This window comes from Papaver somniferum, unplaced genomic scaffold (assembly GCF_003573695.1).
Source record: "Papaver somniferum cultivar HN1 unplaced genomic scaffold, ASM357369v1 unplaced-scaffold_139, whole genome shotgun sequence".
NCBI classification, from domain to species: Eukaryota; Viridiplantae; Streptophyta; class Magnoliopsida; order Ranunculales; family Papaveraceae; genus Papaver; species Papaver somniferum.
The window spans coordinates 3,663,506-3,686,389 of record NW_020623156.1 but is presented as its reverse complement, the minus strand read 5'-3'; the positions used below and the strand labels follow the sequence as shown (position 1 = coordinate 3,686,389).

Sequence of the window (22,884 nt, the reverse complement as noted above, 5' to 3'; positions counted from 1 at the left end):
CAAAGAAATAATGCTATTATAGTGTTATCCATTTTATTTGATGAATGCCCAAAAGAATGACGAGTTTATTACATTGGATACAATTGATATATCAAGAGCAGATGCGGTTTATTTGTGGAGAAACATTTACATTTTATCGAGGAGATAATTCAGTAAGTGAAGCTCTATTTAAGCTCCATTGATCTCCAACTGCTTCATCTGACACAAGATAACCAGGTTGTGTAGGTATTGGGAGAGTTACAGAGTTGCTATTGAGCATTAGAATGACTGTGGTCATGCTTGGTCTGTTGGCAATACTGTGTTGAACACATAATAGTGCAATGTGGATACATCTCGTTACTTCACTTCTGGAACAATTCTCTTTGAAACTTGTATCCAACAGCTCTAGTGCTGATCCATTCTGCCAATGTCTCCATGCCTGCAATAATAAATTCTCATTAGAATTTGCGCAAGAGTAAGTTTCCAGTCTTTTTATATTTATTTTCTTGGTTGGGTGTAAAAATTACTCACATAATTTAAGAGATCTTGAGCACCTCCCGTCACTGATTCATAGAATGCGGTGTTCTTCTTCCCACTAAGAATCTCGAGAACTAAGACACCAAAACTAAAAACGTCTGATTTTACGGAAAATTGTCCTTGAAATGCGTACTCTGGAGCCATATAACCACTGTCATAACAAACAAAGAATTAGGATATCATCATTATTTTGTGTGCTAAGCGTTTCTTCGTTTCAATACTGTTACCAAGAATGGAACGTTTATGATTGAAGTATTTATATACTTACTATGTCCCGACGATTCTATTTGTATTAGCTTGAGTTTGATCTATCACAAAGAGCCTAGCCATACCAAAATCTGCAATTTTTGGAACCATATCGGGTGCTAATAGTATATTGCTAGTCTTGAGATCTCTATGAATAATTTTGAGTCGAGAATCCTCGTGAAGATATAAGAGTCCTCGAGCAATTCCTCCAATAATTCTATATCACATTACCCAATCCAAATACGTCTGTTTTAAGGCGTCTGCATATATGTAGCAAATTCAACACTCAGCATTGGTCACCAATTTCATTAAAAGTAACTATTTATGCATCACATTACTCAAAGACAACGAGTGACTGTGAACATACCGAATATGAATTGATCAAGACTTGCGTTCATTAACTCGTAGATGAGTAGTTTTTCTTGTCCATGTAAACAGAAACCTAACAGTCTCACAAGATTCTTATGTTCAAGTTTAGCTAATAGTAAAACTTCATTCTTAAACTCCTGATCACCTTGACCTGAGTCTTCGGAGAGTCTTTTCACAGCTATTTCCTGTCCATCAGACATTGTACCCTGAAGATGCTAATATTGTGAGAACCGAAGAAATATATGAATCCACTTGGAAGAACAGTTTTATCTTAATATAAATTTTGTAATATACCTTATAAACAGGGCCAAATCCACCTTCTCCAAGTTTGTTAGCCTCTGAGAAGTTATCAGTCGCAGTACTTATTATATCGAATTTGAAGTGTAATGATTCCACAGTTTGAAAATCATTTTTCCAGTCTTGGGTTATTTCCATAACATAGTGTAACTTTTGTTAGCAGATGTTTGGTAGAGAATCCACAAGTCATGTATACACAGGATTTAGCTACTTACCATTTATCTTCTTTTTCTTATGGAAATAGAACCACCAAATGGCAATGGAGGAAAGTAGTACTGCAATTCCCAAAGGAATGGAGATACTAACAGCAATCCTCAATGAATTTGAATTGCTTCCATTCGCTACACAGTTACGAACCAATTAGTCAGCACACTATGAGCTACAATATCAATTGCATTAAACTCTTGCGCAAAGCGTGAAAAGGTGCTTGAGTACTTACAAGTAGTTGTATTCTATAACGGCTGAAGAGTTGGAGGTAACATTACAGGTGCTGGAGGTAGTGCTTGAGTAGTAGCATAAATAGATTGGCCATAAAAAGGATAAATCTCATATATGAAAGTACAACTAGGAGAAAGAACTCGTGCCCCTCGCTTACCATAAAAATATCTAGGAATTAGTTTCATAGCTGATCTAACACACGTAGCACAGGTACTCGGTGTTAAATCTGGCGTACATTGAACCATCCCATAAACTGTATTTTCTCTAGTATAATTTGCTGTGCCCGTAGAAAATAACGATGGACTACTAGAAGTATTGGTAACAGCTTCAATCACTAAGCCATCTAATAATCCAGTTACCAAGGTCAAATAGCTTGCTGGGTTTGAAACATTATTTTGATTATTTAGCGGAACCGCTGGTTTTTCTTGCATAATTGTGAAGTAATACTTGTCTGAGTACCTTAGAACACATCCATTGTAATACATAATAGCTTTTTTTGAATTTGGACACATTGAATCTTTCCCAACTTCTTCAGCCGCACGCTGAACACAAGCTGAACATATAGCTGGTGCTACATCCTCTCTACAATGTAACGACCCGTAAACAGTATCTGGGTTTTCCCCAACTGTGACGTTACGGTAACCATTTAGAGAAATTGTGTTGTTGTTTGTGAATGTATTTGAGAGAGATGAGAGTAAGAGATTGAGGTTGGTTTGATATGTACAGTTGGCACTGTAATTACTTATTGAACAAAGGTTATAAGCTAAATAAAATGGAGTAGGTTCCTGAGCCTGTGCATTTCTTATCTGGTCATGGCAAAAGATGAACATCAAAATGAAGAAAGATAGTTTATGAAAGACAGACATCGCTTTTTTTTTTTTTCTTTTTTTTTTTTTGTGATAAGAACTCAAAAGAACATCTTAAGATATATATATATGAATGCATACTACTGAGTGACGTTTGGCGGCTGTCGTCATTACTTCTTTAATCATACCTAGTACACATATATGTATAAGGAAACTACATGCAATCTTCTTCTTCATTGTGTCCCTTCTCTACAATAATGTCACTCACAGTTGACATTTGACAATATATTCCTTCGAAAGACTGGTACAGGGTTATTTTCCAATGACGACTATTCTACGACTTCAAGTCAAAGTTGGTGTGTGGTCTCTCAAGTCAAATGCTGTCTCCTGGTCTTAATCGGGACGACCGAAGGGAGTCAGTTAAGATTTTAGGGTAAGTTAAGATTTTAGGAGGTCCTTTTGCAACGAAAAAACCATCACGCGCTATTGTTGATGATACAGAATTATTTATGCGTATTTCTAGTCTTCTTGTTTGTCAGATGGGAGAAAAACAGAAGGTGGTGGGGGTGCACATCAAGACTTTGCTAGATAAAACAATAGAGATGCTATAATTATTATGATAAGTGGACTGTTCTTGGAGAATAAACACTAAGTTAAAAAAGTTAATGCAATTTGCAAGCAGCCGCCTAGTTAGACTGGAAAATTAATATGCAAATTTCCAGTTCACACATCATACATGAAAATTTCCAGTTAATGCAATAAGAAGAGGTTACCCCTCCATATTCACCTCAGTCTAATGATGTAGTTGAACGTAAGAACCGTACACTTAAGGAAATGATGAATGTCATGTTAATTAGTTCAGAATTACCTTCGAACTTGGGGGGGCGCTGTTCTCTTAGCTTGTTATATCCTGAATACAGTACCCTTTAAAGGATCAGATAAACTCCATATGAGTTGTGGAAAGGTAGATAACCTTCTTTTGCATAATTCAAAGTGTGGGGTTGTTTGGCTAAGGTTTTCATCCTCCTCCTAAGACAACCAAGATAGGACCCAAAACTGTTGACTTTGACTTCGTAGGGTATCCTGAGCATACTCCTGCATATAGATTTATGGTTGTGAGTTCTGAAATTTCTGAAATTGGTGTGAATACTATTATGGAATCTAGGGATGCTGTGTTCTTTGAAAATGTTTTTCCATTGAAATCTGACTCTCGTAAGAGAGGTCTTGATCCCCTAGATGTCCCTTCAACCAGTCAGACTTTACCTTTAGAGGAAGATGAAGTAGAGATTGAGCCTAGGAGAAGTAAAAGGGCTAGAACCAAAACCCTCCTTTGGATCTGACTTCGTAACCCTAGCCGAGACTGATCCTCAGACTTATAGAGAAGCCATGACTTCTTCTGAAGCTCCATGGTGGAAAGAGTCTACTATTAGTGAAATGTAATCCATCAAAGAAAATGATACGTGAGAGCTGGTAGAGTTACCTCTAGGGTGTAAAGCCATAGGATGTAAATGGGTCTTCAGGAGGAAATGTAAAATAGATGGAACTGTTGAAAAATACAAGGATAGGTTAGTAGCTAAAGGCTATAAACAAAAGGAAGGTGTAGATTTCTTTGATACTTACTCACATGTCACGATAATTACTTCCATTAGGTCGTTAATTGCTATAGACGTGGTTCATAATCTAGAGATACATCAAATGGATGTTAAGACAACTTTTCTAAATGGTGAATTAGATGAAGAAATTTACATGGAACAACCAGAGGGCTTTGTAGTGAAAAGAAAGTTTGTAAACTGAAAAAATCTTTATATGGATTGAAACAAGCACCTAAACAATGGCATGAAAAATTGATCATGTAATGTTTTCTAGTGGTTTTAAAATAAATGAATCTGACAAGTGTGTCTACACCAAACTTGTGAATGGTGCTTGTGTTATCGTATGCTTGTATGTTGATGATATGCTTATACTTAGTGCTAACATGAATGTAATTAATTCCACTAAGAGCACGCTAAATGAGAACTTTGAAATGAAAGACTTAGGCCCCGTGGATGTAATCTTAGGGATGAAAATTAGAAGAAATTCTAACGGTTATAATCTTAGTCAATCTCATTGTGTTGAATCTGTACTTAGAAAATTCAATCATTTTAATTCTAAACCTGCTTATACTCCGTATGATCCTTGTTGTAGACTCAAAAAAAAAGGGTAATGGAGTTTCACAACTTGAATACTCACGAGTTATAGGAAGTCTGATGTATTAGATGAACTGTACTAGGCTAGACATTGCTTATTTTGTGAGTAGGTTAAGTAGGTATACTTGTAATCCAGGGCAGGAACATGGGAATGCACTTTTTAGAGTGTTGAGGTATTTGAAATACACTTTGACCTTTTGTTTGAATTATGAAAGGTACCCTGCCGTCCTTGAGGGATTTTGTGATGCAAACTGGATATCAGACCCAGAGGAGTCTAAGTCTACGAGTGGATATGTTTTCACTATAGCAGGTAGGGATGTTTCTTGGAATAGTTCCAAACATACTTGCATAGCCCGATCCACTATCGAATCCGAGTTTATTGCGTTAGATAAAGCAAGAGAGGAAGCCTCTTGTCTAAGATGCTTTTTAGAAGACATTCCTCTCTGGCATAGGCATGTGCCAGCTATATCTACACATTGTGATAATCAAGCTGTTATAGCTAAGGCTAAAAACAACTACTAAAATGGGAAGTCTATACGTATTAAAAGAAGACATGATATCCTGAAAAAACTAATCTCAAAAGCCGGTATTTCAATTGAATGGGTAAAGTCCAAGGAGAATATCGGGACCCTTTGACGAAAGGTTTGTCCAAGGAGATAGTTAGTAATGCATCGAGGGGGATAGAGCTTAGGATCATTAAATAAACTTGCCATGAAGGATACTCAACCTTGTTGACTGGAGATCTCAAGATCAAGGTTTTGAATGAGACAAATAATTTGTGGTGGGTCAAGTTAAACACTATCAGAGAATTTCATTATCTATCCCTTCCTTATGGTGTAGATGTGATAGTGTGATTGGATGTGAATGATGACTTTTAACTAAGTATTAATGAGTTCTATAGTTTCAATTTAAGATTGAAGTGGGGTGTAGCAGTAAGCACTCTTGATGGAACTCACCTATCTGAATGTGGGTCGCTTCCTATGAGAATAGAGATGATTCTCTAGAGCATTCTGAGAAACGGGATTTGTCCAGGGCCAAAAAGGACACAACGGCACGAACTTGACAACACCCAGAGAGATATCACGCGTGGTTATTATCGCGGATTACACCAAATGATGGCAGTTCAAGACATCGCGTTCACTGTCCATCAAGTAGTTCCGACAATTTCTCACTAAGCAAAGGTTCAAGACCTCATGGACACCTCTTTCCTATAGTGGTATTTCTCGCTTTTCGTTTTCTGATTTTATCGGTATTTCATTCATGTGGGGGATTGTTGGATAAAGTGAGTTTTATTTGTTTTTTTTGTAGTCTTAGTGGGAATGGAACTTAGTACCTTTAAGTTACTAAGGGTACTTGCTCATTTTCTTATGAGTGAATGAAATATGACATTTTGTCCCACATAGGGTATAACTAAAAAGGAGTTCCACTATTTATCTAATCCACTATGCACATCAATTCACCTCCCTCATTTCTACCTATAAAAGGGACTCGAATTCTTCATTCCAATTTTTGTCCAGAAGAAGCTATTATCCTTCTTCTTTTCGTCTCTCTCCCTCTGTGTGGTTTTTTCTTTCTTTCTGTGCCATTGTTGTTGAGTTTGTAAGAGTGGGCAAGTACTGTAGTGCTAACAGTATTTGCAACGGACAGTTTTATCCTGGATACGACTTTACCACAGGGTATAGGCATCACTAATTCTTGAGGCGTACCGGTCAACTATCATGTTAAGGACAGCTTGATTATCAGGTGACTCTGTCCTCTACTTGTTGTTTTTCTTGAGTGTCTACTTCAAAGTTTCAGAAACTTATTTCTTAACATCTTTACTTTTAGTGTTTTATTGTTACACTACCAACAATAACACTGCATGAGGAACCACAAAATATAAGCTTCCATCTAAAAATAGAGCCATAAACTACAAACAAAACTATGAAGCAGGAGAATATTGAAAAGTAAGAATTAAAATGTTGAAGACAAGGTTTTAAAAAGCGAAAGCGTTGGACGAAGCGCTTTCATATCAAAGCGTAAAGCGTTGCAAAAGCAAAAGCGAGCTTTATAAAATATATAATAATATATATAAATAAGAAGTCTCCAACCTAATAAAAGAAAATTACGAACTTCAGACATAATATATAATTAAACTAACTAAGCATACTGATACACCTATTCTACTCAAAAGCTATCAAAGCATACTGATGACGATGATGATCTAATGGCGGCTGAGGAGAAACCTGCGGCTAGTCCATTTCCAGGGCCTGAGAATCTACTAAAGAAAGTGTTGAATAGACAGAAAATTCTGTAGTCATTGATGAAATGCCTCAAAGAAATAATGCTGTTACACTGATGAATGCTAATAAGGAGTTTATTACATCAGATGCAAATCCTATATCAAGTTTATTTTTGGGAGAAACATTTACATGTTATCGAGGAGATAATCCATTGATCTTCAACTGCTTGATCTGACACAAGATAAGCAGGTGGTGTAGGTACTGGGAGAGTTACAGAGCTATTCAGCATTACAATGACTGAGACCATGGTAGGTCTACTGGCAATACTGTGTTGAACACATAATAGTGCAATGTGGATACATCTAATTACTTTGCTTCTCGAGCAATTCTCCTTGAAACTTGCATCTAACAGCTCTGGTGCTGATCCATTCTGCCAGTGTCATGCCTGCAACAATAAATTCTCATTAGAATTTGCGCAAGAGTAAGTTTCCAGTCTTTTTATATTTATTTTCTTGGTTGTGTGTAAAAATTACTCACATAAGTTAAGAGATCTTGAGCACCTCCAGTCACTGATTCATAGAATGCAGTGTTCTTCTTCCCACTAAGAATCTCAAGAACTAAGAAAAACTAAAAACGTCTGATTTCACGGAGAATTGTCCTTGAAATGCATACTCTGGAGCCATATAACCACTATCATATCAAACACAAAGAATTAGGATATCATCATTTGTTTGTGTGCTACGCGTTTCTTTGTTTCAATATTGTTACCAAGAATGAATTGTTTAATGATTTGAAGGATTTGTATACTTACTATGTTCCAACGATTCTATTTGTATTAGCTTGAGTTTGATCTATCAGAAAGAGCCTAGCCATACCAAAATCTGCAATTTTAGGAGTCATATCTGGTGCTAATAGTATATTGCTAGTTTTGAGATCTCTATGAATTATTTTAAGTCGAGAATCCTCATGAAGATATAGAAGTCCTCGAGCAATTCCTCCAATAATCTTGTATCGCATTTCCCAATCCAAATACGTCTGTTTTAAGGTGTCTTAATATATTTAGCAAATTCAGCACTCAGCAATCGTCACCAATTTCATAAAAGGGCCACTACATATGCATCAAATTACTCAAAAATTAGTGACTGAACATACCGAATATGAATTGATCAAGACTTGCGTTCATAAGCTCGTAGATGAGTAGTTTCTCCTGTCCATGTAAACAGAAACCTAACAGTCTCACAAGATTCTTGTGTTCAAGTTTAGCTAATAGTAAAACTTCATTCTTAAACTCCTGATCACCTTGACCAGAATCTTCAGAGAGTCTTTTAACAGCTATTTCCTGTCCATCAGACAACGTACCCTGGAGATGCTAATATTGTGAGAACCGAAGAAATATATGAATCCACTTGGAAGAAATGTTTTATCTTAATATATATTTTGTAATATACCTTATAAACAGAGCCAAATCCACCTTCTCCGAGTTTGTTAGCCTCTGAGAAGTTATCTGTCGCAGTACTTATTATATCGAATTTGAAGTGTAATGATTCCACAGTTCGAAAATCTTTTTTCCCATCTTGGGCTATTTGCATAACACATTGAAACTTTTGTTTTCAGATGTTTGGTAGAGAAGCCACAAGTCATGTATACACAGGATTTAGCCACTTACCATTTATCTTCTTTTTCTTATGGAAATAGAACCACCAAACGGCAATGGAGGAAAGTAGTACTGCAATTCCCAAAGGAACGGAGATACCAACAGATAGTCTCAATGAATTTGAATTACTTCCATTTGCTACACAGTTAAGAACCAATTAGTCAACACACTATGAGATTAAACTCTTGCGCTAAGCATGAAAAGGTGTTTGAGTACTTAAAAGTAGTTGTATTCGATAACGGCTGCTGAGTTGGAGGTAACACTACATGAGCTGGTGCTAGTGCTTGAGTAGTAGCATAAACAGATTGGCCATAAAAAGGATAAATCTCATATCTGAAAGTACAACTTGGATAAAGAACTTGTGCCCCTCGCTTACCATAGAAATATTTAGGAATTAGTTCGATAGCTGATCCAACTCAGCTACTCGGTGTTAAATCTGGCGTACATTGAACCATTCCATAAACTGTATTTTCTCTAGTATAATTTGCTGTACCCGTAGAAAATAACGATGGACTACTAGAAGTATTGTTAACAGCTTCAATCACTAGGCCATCTAATAATCCAGTTACTAATGTCAAACAGCTGGCTGGGTCTGTGACATTATTTTGATTATTTAGCGGAACCGCTGGATTTTCTTGCATAATTGAGAAGTAATACCTGTTTGAGTACCTTAGAACACATCCATTGTAATACATAATAGCTCTTTTTGAATTTGGATGCATTGAATCTTTCCCAACTTCTTCAGCTGCACGCTGAACACAAGCTGAACATATTTCTGGTGCTATATCCTCTCTACAATGTAATGACCCGTAAACAGTATCTGGGTTTTCCCCGACCGTGATGTTACGGTAACCATATAGAGGAATTGTGTTTCTGTTTGTGAATGTCTTTGAGAGAGATGAAAGTAAGAGACTGAGGTTGGTTTGATATGTACTGTTGGCACTGTAATTACTTACCGAACAAAAGTTATAAGCTAAATAGAATGGAGTAGGTTCCTGAGCCTGTGCATTTCTTATCTGGTCAGGGCAAAAGATGAACATCAAAATGAAGAAAGATAGTTTATGAAAGACAGTCATCGCTCTTTTTTTTTTTTTTTTTTTTTTTTTTTTTTTTTTTTCTTTTTTCTTTTTTTGTGATGAGAACTCAAAAGAACATCTTAAGGTATATATATGAAGTAGGACGCGTACTGACTACGTAATCCTTCAAAAGACTTGTACTACGTTATTTTGAGTGACAATTCTAAAGCTAAGACAATACTAGTATCTTGCCCGTGCGTTGCACAGGACTAAGTTAATTACATTATTTGTGTTGAAAATGTAGAAACGGACGCTCTTACTGTGTCAAAATGTAGTATTAGCAGAGCGGATAGCTTTAACTGCGAATTTGTAGAGATAGCAGAGTATTAAATGCACTTTCACATCTCTTTGCTTGTGACGGCTCCACAGCCCAATATCTAAGGAATTAGGTTATATTTCTTTTAGTAATTGTTTTGGCGACAAGATATGCTAAGAAAAAAAACTTGATGTTCTGTTGAGACTTCAGCCTCCATACACAATTCCAGGGTTTACCAAAGCTAATTGTTGTCTGGATCAATTACCTTGTGTATAGAGTCAATTAAACACGAACCAAAACATGAATCATAAGCTACCATGGTTTCCTAAATAACTACTGCAAGAATGTATATCAACATATATTTTAAAGAAATAGTGGAAAATCAAACAACATACATTGGCTGGTTTTGCAATGACGAAGTTATGGTTTCACTTCTCCAAAGATGATGCTGCATTCATGAAACAAAGTTGTAGAAATTAGGATAACAAAAAACAACTTTTCCTTTAATGTCATAGACCCATCACCCATCCATGTAGTGATGTACTATGAAATGTAGATCGACTATCTCCATAAGGGAGTTGGCATCTAGTTTTAATTATGCTGTTGCCGGCAGACTCATCCAAATCCTTAAATGACACAACACATAAACTAAGTTCCTTCTGGATATGAGTTTAGCAATCTAAGAATTTGATTGTTATTAGGAACAAAACAAAGCATATGAACCGATTTGTAGTTAATTTTATGTGGCAAAAAAACAATATAAGATGGCATCTAGTTTTAATTAGACTGTTGCCGGCAGACTCATCCAAATCCTTAAATGACACAACACATAAATTAAGCTCCTTCCGGATATGAGTTTAACAATCTATGAATTAGATTGTTATTAGGAACAAAACAAAGCATATGAACCGACCTGTAGTTAATTTTATGTGGCAAAGAAACAATATAAGATGGAATTCTACACCTGTAAAGGGACTTCTTGGTGTTGGTTAATAAATAGCTACTTAGGGGATGTTGGGTACCTTATCAACACAGCTTTCTCCCGTTCTAGATCGATTCTGACACCCTTAAGAAGGTTTTATACATTAACATATTATATTTATCAGTTGTTAACAAAACTGGAAAAGATGAATAATCTTGGTTGTAGACAACACTACCATCAAGTACCCATTAGCTTAAATAATTTAAAAATTATCTTGGCTTCTACAACTAACACAATGCAGTGAACTAAACTTAAAAAAAAAACAAAGTGGAGCTTTGACATCACATGTCCAATCAAGGGACTTGCTGAAATCAAACAATCAATTGAAGGCTGAAATACTCTAACTGCAAACAATGATTGGAAGACTACCCTGCAAGCTATATCGTATATACAAAAGATTTTTTTTAAAGAATCTACGATTGGAATGTATGAAATCCGAAAATCAGAATCCATAACACAGACAAATGCATACACAATTCCAATCAAGCTACAGTACACTAAACATGAAAAGAAGCTAACATACATTGAAGAAAACTATATAGTAAGTCAGCATAATAACGAAAAAGAAACGAATAAAATATCAAATGATGTGAGATTCTGGACCAAGCTCTATCTCATCAGCAAGTTCCTGAAAATCAAATGCACTCTTCACTGATATTTCAGAGATCATACACCCAAAGTTTTTCGATTAGTCCTGCCATCAGAAAACAACAATTGGTAGTTGAAAAACAATTATAGACTAATGCGGAAAGATTACTATACAGAACAGTAACAGCTGGGCGTGTTTGCTTCTTAGGCTATACTGATCACGATTGAATCAAAAGATTTTACCCTAATAAATTACAATGAATATCTAATAGCATCGAAGTTTTTATTTTCGAATCTTTTCTTTTCTAATGGTATACTATCTATTGTATAACAGAAAGGGAAGAGAACAGATCAAGAAAAGGGAAGATAATAAAATTAATGGAGACGTCAACATAAAGAAAACGGAAAGAGAAATATTAATTAGGGTTTTGGTTTTGCGAAAGCTATTATAACTCTGGTGTTGATCACTTATCCATTACATTCGTCAAAAATCACCGAGAATATTTCAAAATTCTCGATTCCTATTGGTAGGGGGCCGGGAGCTCTAGAATTCAAGTTTTTGGCCTAACTTTCATTCTGGAGTCAGTATTTCGGCCTATTATAACTCTGATGTTGATCACTTATCCATTACGTTCGTCAAAAAACACCGAGAATATTTCAAAATTCTCGATTCCTATTGGTAGGGGTCAGGAGCTCTAAAATTCAAGCTTTTGGCCTAACTTTCATTCTGGAGCCAGTATTTCGGCCTCAAATTATATATACAATTTCAAAGTTGGTGCGTGGACTGCTGTCTCCCGTCCTGGTCTTCATCGTGACTCAAGAAGCCATCCCGCGTGACTCAAGTCTTCCAATGCAAACATAATTGGTTGCAAGAGGGTGATTATCTTATACTACAAGACCAGGACAGGAGACAGCAGTCCACACACCAAGTAGGTTGTTTTTGAGTGACAATTCTACAGCTAAGACAATATTATAAAGTTGGTGTGTGGACTGGTCTTCATCGTGACTCAAAAAGCCATCCCGCGTGACTCAAGTCTTCCAATGCAAACATAATAAAACAACAAAGATATTATTATCATTACCAACTTTAAATTTTTTAATGCAATTTGCAAGCAGCCGCCTAGATAGACTGGAAAATCAATCTGACTTGTGAAAATTTCCAATTCACACACCAAACATATACAAATTTCCAATTCATAAACCAAACATATACAAACATATACACATCATGGACTAACTAGCAATGGTGGTCTCTAATAAACTCATTATCGTCATTTTGATGCTCATATCTTACTATGATATTCGAACAGCAAGTGCAGAAGATCAGGAACCTAACCCATCTTTCTTAGCTCAGAAGTTCTGTTCAAGAAGTAATTACAGTGCCAACAGTACATATAAAACCAATCTCAATCTCTTACTTTCTTCTCTTTCAGATACATTCAGAAACAACAACACAATTCCTCTAAACGGTTATCGCAACGTCACAATCGGGGAAAACCCAGATACTGTTTACGGTTCTTTACATTGTAGAGAAGATATAGCACCAGATATATGTTCAGATTGTGTTCAGCTTGCCACCGATGAAGTTGTAAAAGATTCCATGTGTCCAAATTCAAAAGGAGCTATCATGTTCTATAGTGCATGTATTTTAAGGTATTCAGATAGATCTTATTTCTCACTATTGAGTGAAAACCCATCACTTCATTGGATTAGTGCTCATTATATCTTGGACCCGAAACCACGTATGGAATTAGTTACTGGATTATTAGATGATTTAGTAATTAAAGCTGTCATCAATAGCGTTAACAGGCCTTCTTTATTTGCTACTGGTGCAACAAATTATACAAATTTTAGTGATATTTATGGAATGGTCCAATGTACACCCGATTTAACACCAACACTGTGTAATAGATGTCTTAGATTGGCTATTGGGAAATTACCTGGTTGTTGTAATGATACGCAAGGGGCTAGAGTTCTACTTCCTAGTTGTACTGTTAGATATGAGATTTATACTTTTTATGGTCAGTATAAATATACTACTCGAGCATCACCTCCAATTCTGCAATCAGCATCGGATACAGCAAAACGTAAGTACTTCGATATGGTTTTGGTTATCGCTTTTTTACTATATTCTATTGTTTGATTATTTGCATATTGAGAAGAAAGCAGCACAAGTTATGGAAATGACTAATTGTTTTATACTTGTGAAGGAAATGGAAATCATTCATTGAAACTTGCTGTGAGTGTCGCGGTTCCTTTGGGAATTGCTGTACTGCTATCTTATACTGCTGTATGGTATTGGTTCTATGCCCGTAAGGGAAAGATGCTAAATCATAAAGATTATGGTGAGTAGCAGTGCTGGATATTACTTATAGTGTCTTCCGTTTAATAGACCATTGATCCTAATTGTATTACTGTGTTGTTGTGTCATAGCCCAAGATGTGGATCAAGATATTTCAAGTGCGGAATCACTACAGTTTAACTTCGATGCAATAAATATTGCAACGGATCACTTCTCCGAAGCTAATAAGCTCGGGCAAGGTGGATTCGGCACTGTTTATAAGGTATATTGCAATGTTTATGTTAATATTAAAAGTTTCATTTAGGTGGATTATTAAGAATTTTCAATTCCAACTTGTTGGTTTCTTCAGGGTACATTGTCTGATGGACAAGAAATTGCTGTGAAAAGACTCTCTAAGAGTTCAGGTCAAGGTGATCAGGAGTTTAAGAATGAAGTTTTATTATTAGCTAAACTTCAACATAGGAATCTTGTGAGACTATTAGGCTTTTGCTTGCATGGACAAGAGAAATTGCTCGTCTACGAACTAATGAACTCAAGCCTCGATCATTTCATATTTGGTATGTATATAAGTTACTTATTTACATATGAAATTTGTGGCTTAATAAGTTGATGATTGTGTATATATATTGGTTAATGTATATGTAGACAATATGAAACGGACATGTTTGGATTGGGAATGTCGATACAAGATTATTGGAGGAATTGCACGAGGTCTTTTGTATCTTCATGAGGATTCTCGAGTAAGGATTATTCATAGAGATCTCAAGACTAGCAATATATTGTTAGCACCAGATATGCTTCCAAAAATTTCAGATTTTGGAATGGCTAGGCTTTTTGTGGTAGATCAAACCCAAGATAATACAAATAAAGTCGTTGGAACATAGTAAGTACATGCATGCAAACACTTCAAATAGATAATAAATCTGAATTAATATTTATTTTAACAAAATACTATTGAATTTGATATTGCAGTGGATATATGGCTCCAGAGTATGCACTGCATGGACATTTCTCTGCCAAGTCTGACGTTTTTAGTTTCGGTGTCTTAATTCTCGAAATTCTTAGTGGAAAGAAGAACATCTCGTGTTATGAATCAGTAATAGAAGGTACAGAAGCTCAAGATCTTCTAACTTATGTAAGTATGAAAGCTTAAAAGTTATTTCGCCCTGGATTTGTAGAATTGGAAGCTTGGGAGTTAATTTCTGTTTCTAAGCCTGGTCTATCGCTACAGGCGTGGAGATATTGGCAGAATAATTCAGCCCTGGAATTCTTAGATTCATGTTTGAAAGAGAAATGTTCGAGAAGCGAAGTAACGAGATGTATCCACATTGCACTGTTATGTGTTCAAGACAGTATTGCTGATAGACCTACCATGGCTGTGATTGTTATGATGCTTACTAGCAACTCAGTTACGCTACCTTTACCCACACGGCCTTCATATTTTGTGTCAGATGAGTCAATACTGGAACAGGTATACGTGTAATAGAAATAAGACCCAATATTTTGAACATTAATAAACACTAAACTTTAAAAATCTTTGGAGTCTCTTATTATATTGAAAATGATAGACATACCGTGGATACAGATGAACCAGACTCGTATAATTAATGCAATGACAATCAATCGAGATTTCTTGATGTTTATGCTCGTTCTACATATATATTTCCTATAAGAGTAACATTTTAGAGAGCTACCTACCTATCAATAGAAATTTTTGCTTAAGAGTATAGAGCTGGGGTCATACAAAAATCAGCAGTGTGACGAAAACAACCACCATTACCAGAAAAGCACCAAGGAAAGTTCCATTCACAGTTTTGCTGATTCTTCTAAATGTGCTGGTGCTGGTCTTGTCTTGGTACTGAAATGAAGCTTAATTTAACGAGACATCCTGGTGCGGGGATTTCGTGGTGGTGTGGTTGGTTCAGTTCATACTACTGCTAAATATTTGTATAACCCCATCTCTATATAGTAGTCATCCCATGCCATAGATCGTCTATGGAAAACGCTTAATTGAACAAGTCGACATTTAGGATGTGGCTCGAAGAGGTTGGATTTCCACACACCAGTTCATGTCTGCACTATGTTTAGCAAACATATATATATATATGGTGTGTGGGAATCCTACTTCTTCCAACTACATTCAAAAGTAAATTAATACTATCTTTCATGCAGAGCAAAATGACTCCACTTGTGGACGGATCTTGGAACCTTGGCTTAAAGGGAAGACTTTATCACAACCTTGGATCTTGTAATGAAACTGCTAATATGCACCAAAAACCAATTGAGATAAAGAAATTAGAAATTTGAAGGACGTTTATTCATTTTAGTAGTGGAAAGAAAGAAATTTATCGAACCCTAAATTACAGAAACTTAGTGGCAAGATAGTAGATCTTACTTTTTAATTATCAAACCCTAAATAAGCTTTTCCACTGAATTCTTTTATTCATTCTTCGGTGGATATCTTACTCTTCTTCTTAGCAGTAGAAGAAGCTTCTTTGTTTTCTGAATTCTTCTCATGAGCCTTACGTTTCTTCTCTGCTGCTTCCTCCTTTTGTCTATATGCTTCGAAAAAAGCAGCTAATTTATCATATTCTGGACCTTTCACTATTTCATCTCCTGGGATAAGGTATGCTCTCCTGTTAGATATTTGGGTTGGACCCGAATATGGTCGCCCATATGTATGTGGTAAGTCCGATAGGGTTCCATATACCATTAGGGTTTCGACCCTATATAAGCATCTCTAATATGTGTGTAGAGGTTACGTGATTCCCACCAATATCACACCTAAGTTTTACCAAAATAAAAGTGGTAACTCTAACCCTGAAGAGAGATACCATCAGGAGATAAAGGTTTCAAGTTCTTAGCCTGTGAATCAAGTTTGTGCTCATCCTTGGTGATTGTAGTACCTGATGATCGTCGTGTTGAATCGTTGTTGTTGCTGTTGTTGTTCCTTGTTCTTGCTAATCGAAGCTCAAGTTCAAGGTATGAACCGATGCCCACTTCCTCCTAATCGTATAAATCTCTAACATTGGTACGTGAACTATGGTTTGATGCGTTTTCGTGTCTTGAAATAACATGCTTTGTGTGCTTGAAAGTTGCTGATAACATGATAGTATCATGATTAGGGTTCTTGTTTTTTTTTCTGGGTTAAAAACCATTAATGGATGTATAAATATTTCGGATCTTGATAAGGGTGTTTTGTTTTGAAATATTTAATTGGGTATGTTCATTATTGATTAAAATGATCTCCTAGAACGTTTTATATCGTTTGAACGTGTGGTTTGATAGATATAGGTAAAACCCTAGTTTTATATCATGTTTGTGAGCAGTGGTTTGATGATTGTTTTGATGTATATATGTCGATCCATGTTAATTAAAATTAATATAGATAGATAGTGCTCTCTGACAGCTTTCTTTTGACATATTATTTGCTTGAATCAGAGCTTGTATGAGTGAGATATCGTCTCCCAAAGTTGGTCATGCGCGTCTGCACGCTGCTGACTTTTAGAGAAGATGATGAACAGTAACCGAGTTAAATCGGCGAGTCAACTCGGTAACGGACCGACGATTCAACTCGCGGTTCGGTCAAGTGGGTCAGCGCGCGGTTCGGTCCAGTGGGTCAGATCGCGGTTCAGTCCAGTGGGTCAGCTCGCGGTTCGGTCTAGCTAGGTTCGATTCGCGGTCTAGACCGGGTTTTTTTTGTTTTTCCTTTTGTTTCTCTATTTGTGGTTGTCGGATCAACTCCAATTTTGGTATGCTAAGGTTTTTCGACATTCTGGATTCAATAAAACTATTTTCAGAACCTATTAGATTCACATGATAGAGTTTCTTTGAAATTATATAGTTAATTTCTTTATCCATGAAAACATGTGAATGGTTATACGTTGTGGTTGTCTAATTTCTTTAATATACAACACGTATGGTGTTGGATTGAATTCATATCTTATTGAATTGCATGTCTAGATAACATGTTGATTGATTAGATAATCTTCTTGGTTTGGTAACATGTTTGATTGAATTATTATTTTGATTGAATAACATGTTAAAACATTTGAATGGGAGGTTGTTTGGTTGAGTTTGTTTAATTCCCAAAAACCATTAACTTGTGCATATATATTAAATAGATGTAGAAAATATTACTTGTGGCGCGAGAGATGATTAGGAGTTTAATGATTTTTCGATTTTGCGACTTGTAATGTTGTTTTGCTATTTATTTAGATTAATGTTGCAAAATTATTTTTGAATATGTGTATAGTGCCATAAGTTTAATATCCCTTTCTATTATTTTTCTCCTACTATGTTAGACTATATGGCTTCCAAGAACATCATTGCGATTTGAACAAGGGAGAAAAAATTGATGGCGACAACTATAACATATGGCGCCGAAATATAGTTTTTCTCTTGCATGATGATGTGCTGCAGGAAAGAACTGAGCATTTGATGCCTCGGCATGAGGAGGGTACGACGGCTCAACACCTTCGTAACCTCGAGGCATACCAGGAATGGATTAAGAAGGATCGCAGTGCTCGTCATATGATCATGAGTTCGATGCACAATGATCTCATTGGCGAGTTTGAGAACCACCAATTTGCTCATGACATGCTAGAGGCAGTCAGGAAGAAATATGGAGTTACCTCTGTGGCTAAGTTGCGCGCTTTAACTATGAAGTTTGACACTTTTCAAAAGAAGCCGAATGTTACAATGAAACAACATTTGAGGACAATGTCGTCAATGATACGCGAACTTGAGGCTTCAGGTCATGATAGATGTACAATAGGTACAAGTTTTTATTCGTTCATTTCCCAATTCTTGGGATCAGATGAAGCAAAACATGACACATAATGACAATATCCGCACTTTTGAGGAAATTTCTCGTCGTGTGGAACTAGAAGTCGAGCGCTTGGAAGCTGCTAAGACTGACAGTTCTGTTTTCGCTTCTGAAGCTGTTTCGCATAAGACCAATGGGTCTAAGCGCAAGAGGGGTAAGGGTTCGTCTGCTAAGAATTCTCGTGATGGATCTGTGCCATCCACTACCAACGCTCCTAAGCGCAAAAGAGGCAAGCGTACTGGTAAGAAAGACAAAGAAGAGATGAAATGCTTTAACTGTGATAAGAAAGAACACTTTGCTCGTGAATGCACTGAGCATAAGAAGGTAATTTCTGAACCTATTCCTCGCTATGAATGTTTTGTTTCTAGTCAAGCATTAGTTGCTCATTCTCCTCATTTGTGGGTTGTAGATTCGGGAGCAACCGACCATGTAGCAAGGGACCGAGATGGGTTCCTAGATTAGCGTCGAGTTCCTTCTGGGAGCATGGGAGTTTATATGGGAAACACATCTAGCATAGAAGTACTTGGAATCGGTACTTATATGCTAAAACTACGACAAGGGCGCACCTTAATCCTCCATGATGTACTTTATGCTCCAAATATTCGACGAAATTTAGTTTCAGTTAATAGTATGTTGCGTCTAGGCTTTAGTTTTCTTTTTGGGGGTAATTCTGTTAAGATTTGCCTGGCAACTGAGTTTTATGGTTTTGGATATTGACAATTCTAATTCTTGTGATGCTAAGAAATCTATTTCATTAGTTGCGTCTTCCTCAGATGTTAATAATGATTCTGTGATTTGGCCTGCTAGATTAGGTCATATAGGGCAAGAAAAGATGATTAGGTTAGCTAGAGAAGGTCTCTTAGGCCCCATCGCTAAAGTCTCCTTGCCTACCTGTGAACATTGTCTTGCAGGTAAAGCCATTAGAAAACCGTTTGGGACAGCCAAAAGGTCCTCTGAGCCTTTGCAATTAATTCATTCTGATATATGTGGCCCAATGAACGTTAAGGCAAGACATGGAGCCTCTTATTTCATCACTTTCATAGATGAATTTACGCGATATGGTCATATTTACTTGATATCCCACAAGTCAGAAGCATTTGACTGCTTTAGAAGCTATGTATGCGAAGTGGAAAATCAACTAAATAAGAGCATTAAGGCTCTCAGAACTGACCGTGGCCGCGAGTATCTATCTGAACTATTCAAAGGGTATTGTGAGGAAAAAGGTATCCTGAGACAATTGACTATTCCTGGTACTCCGCAACAAAATGGTGTAGCAGAGAGAAGGAACCGTAATTTGTTAGACATGGTTAGGTCAATGATGGCGCAAGCTCATCTTCCTATTTCTTTTTGGGGAGTTGCGTTACTGACTGCTGCCTATGTCCTTAATCGTGTGCCTTCGAAGTCAGTGCCTTCCACCCCATACGAATTATGGACCAGCAGAAAACCCTAATTGGGTAATTTGCGACCATGGGGTTCGGCTTCTTATGTACACAACAGTTCTCATCGGTATGGGAAGTTGGGCCCTCGAGCGAAAAAGTGTATCTTTATCAGATATTCTGATCACTCAAAAGGCCATGTGTTCATTGGTGAGAAGCCTGATGGAAGTGTAACTGAGATTGAGTCACGTGATGCAGATTTCCTAGAACAGGACTTTCCTAGAATGAACGAGGTAGGGGGAGATCTTAGCCTCTTTGAGGAGGAAGAGTCAATGGAAGACACACCAATTCGTCTAGTTGAGAATAGAGAAGAAATTCCTCGTTCTCCTAGGGAAAGTGGGAGTGTTCCACCTGATACTGGATTGGCTCCATCGAATCAGGATACCCAATCTCATAAAAGTGAACGTGGAAAAGTCCCTCGTCGTCGTTTTCAGATTGAGGGGGAAAGTTTCATGGCTTGTTCACATGATGACGCGGAGCCTAAGAATTTCAAAGAGGCTGTGTCATCTCCTATAAGGGAAAAATGGATTATTGCACGGAAAGAAGAGATAGAATCAATGAGGATAAATGGTGTGTGGCAATACGTTGACCTCCCAGAAGGGTGTAAGGCTATTGGAAACAAATGGGTTTTCAAAGTCAAACGCAATGCGGATGGTTTAGATAAAAGATATAGGTCTCGTCTTGTGGCGAAAGGATACACCCAACAGGAGGGTGTTGACTACGAGGAAACTTTCTCCCATGTGGTGAGAATTTTCTAGATACACCTTATGATAGTTATTGTCGCACATATGGATTTGGAACTTCATCAAATGGATGTTAAAACTTCATTTCTCAATGGAGAACTAGATGAGGAAAATTATATGGAGCAACCAGAGGGATTTGTGATTAAAGGTCAAGAGCGCAAAGTTTGCAAGCTCCAAAAATCTATTTATGGCCTAAAACAATCATCCAGACAATGGTATTTAAAACTTGATCGAGCCATTGTTTCCAATGTGTACGTTAAACGGTCCGATAAAGGTTTCCTTATCCTGTCCTTATATGTTGATGATATCCTTATAGCTGGAAGTAACATGGAAATTGTTGTCGCCACAAAAGAGTGGTTGTCCTCAACTTTTGAGATGAAGGACTGATAGACGCATTTATATGTCTAATTTGTCCTCAATGTTTCGTATTGTTAGTACTTGTTTTCGTCCTTATTATGGTGTTTTGTGTGTTTGTAGGTATTTTTTTGGAAATAAATATTGTGTGTTTGTTGTTAAAGGCACCCGGAGGACATATGTTATTCGGACTCCATCAACGGATAAGGGGCGACCACTAGATAAGGGGTGACCTTCTTTAACAAATTCAAAAAAAATTTTGGCGGGAAAATGGTGAAGAGTACTGGCAGATTTTCAATCGGATGTTTGGACGTGATTTAGTGAGATTCAATCCCTGAAACTTCATGGGTGGATGTGATTTGTCATAACAAAGCTGGTATGGGTGTTTTTTTCGATCAAATTTGGCTAGATAACCCAAGATATGAAATCAGAGCATCGCGGGTTGGTTTTCCATTCCGAGTCCTGATTGAGTGGCCAAGAGATTTTAGCATGGCTGCTGCATGTTGGAACACTTCTGGACAATGACTGGATGCGTTGAGAGTAATTTGGCGTGGGGAAACAACGTGAGAAGCTAAATCAGCGAAGAAAATATTCCCAAAATATTTTTCATCAAGGCCGAGTTAAGAGAGAATTATCTTGAGTTATAGCGAGATTTCTTGGTGCTACTGGCTATATAAAGGGTGCTGGTGTTTCATAAAGGGGGATGGAGAGTTTGGGAGAGGAATAGAGCACCAGAGAGTCGAGAAGATCAAATTGCAGAAACTCCATTTCTGCTACTGCAAAGCTGAAGAACACGAAGAACAGACTTACCAGGACAGTCGTTTTCCAATAGTGACAACGACATTTAGCCGTGGGTCGTATATCTACAGTATCAGTGAAACATATTGTAGGTCGTTCTGGTTTGTAACACATATAACTGTTACAAACCCGGTTTTCATTATATTTCTCCCTTTTCATCATTTGTAAACCATTTTTGAGCAATAATAATGAATTTCGAGCGTGTTTCCAACATGATGATGTGGTAATTCTCTCACAACCAAGGCAATGAGGAAGCTATTTACGCATGAATAATTTGGTAACTATTATATTTTCTCTAATATTTAATTATAATTCACTCAATCACTGCTTTTGCAGAGTTTATAATTGTTTGCATAATTTTCTTCATTAGTTGTGATTCAGGTAGATAGGTTATGCTTTGATTATTAATCTATGCTTAGGGGATACAATTAAGTTTTGAGAATTTGCCTGATTATTTGTGAGTTAAGAAAATAAAGGACTTAAAGATAATTAGAGTTTTGGGTTATTTACCATCATTCATTCATGTGTAATAGTGGAATCAGTGTCTTAGTTATTTTCTCATATCTTGAAATCAAATTTTGAGTTAAGTTTTCTTTAATTTTTAAGTCTAAATGCTTTTGCTTTCACAAGTCTCAACGAACCTTTTCACTACAACTCAATTGAAAATCACATCTTTTTTTGGCGCCGCCGACGCGGACTTGTCTTTATGCTAGAGTTTTTTGATTTTTTTTAGGTTTTTATTATTATTATTATTATTATTTTTTACTTTGTTCTATTTTACGTTTCT

The 22,884-nt window shown here is 36.7% G+C and overlaps 3 protein-coding genes, 1 long non-coding RNA gene and 1 pseudogene across 5 annotated transcripts; 2 read left to right on the top strand and 3 right to left on the bottom strand.

Annotated features, from left to right (window-relative positions):
* Positions 1–4: 4 nt before the first annotated feature.
* LOC113335295 lies at positions 5–8,891 on the bottom strand (annotated as a pseudogene).
* Positions 1,644–2,738, bottom strand: LOC113335273 (putative cysteine-rich receptor-like protein kinase 9). Its single transcript, XM_026581383.1, has 2 exons — positions 1,868–2,738; positions 1,644–1,769 (listed from the first exon to the last, which is right to left on the bottom strand). Exon 1 carries the CDS (start codon positions 2,730–2,732, stop codon positions 1,881–1,883), a length of 852 nt encoding a protein of 283 aa, XP_026437168.1. The 5' UTR covers positions 2,733–2,738; the 3' UTR covers positions 1,644–1,769; positions 1,868–1,880.
* On the bottom strand, positions 8,891–9,819 carry LOC113335275 (putative cysteine-rich receptor-like protein kinase 9). The gene has a single exon (XM_026581384.1). The coding sequence runs from the start codon at positions 9,808–9,810 to the stop codon at positions 9,151–9,153; it is 660 nt and encodes a 219-aa protein (XP_026437169.1). The 5' UTR covers positions 9,811–9,819; the 3' UTR covers positions 8,891–9,150.
* A 3,003-nt stretch (positions 9,820–12,822) lies between these two features.
* LOC113335202 (cysteine-rich receptor-like protein kinase 10) lies at positions 12,823–15,472 on the top strand. Of its 2 annotated transcripts, none has more exons than XM_026581322.1 (7): positions 12,823–13,723; positions 13,847–13,981; positions 14,070–14,200; positions 14,288–14,495; positions 14,584–14,821; positions 14,911–15,044; positions 15,170–15,437. In XM_026581322.1, the coding sequence occupies exons 1-7, from the start codon at positions 12,880–12,882 to the stop codon at positions 15,190–15,192; spliced, it is 1,713 nt and encodes a 570-aa protein (XP_026437107.1). In that variant the 5' UTR covers positions 12,823–12,879; the 3' UTR covers positions 15,193–15,437. The 2 variants fall into 2 exon arrangements, with proteins under 2 accessions (XP_026437107.1, XP_026437106.1); XM_026581321.1 differs by having other exon boundaries at positions 12,826–13,723; positions 14,911–15,073; positions 15,170–15,472.
* A 1,322-nt stretch (positions 15,473–16,794) lies between these two features.
* Positions 16,795–17,740, top strand: LOC113335309. The gene is made up of 2 exons (XR_003353254.1): positions 16,795–16,920; positions 17,380–17,740. It is a non-coding gene; the product is annotated as an uncharacterized LOC113335309 (long non-coding RNA).
* Positions 17,741–22,884: the final 5,144 nt, after the last annotated feature.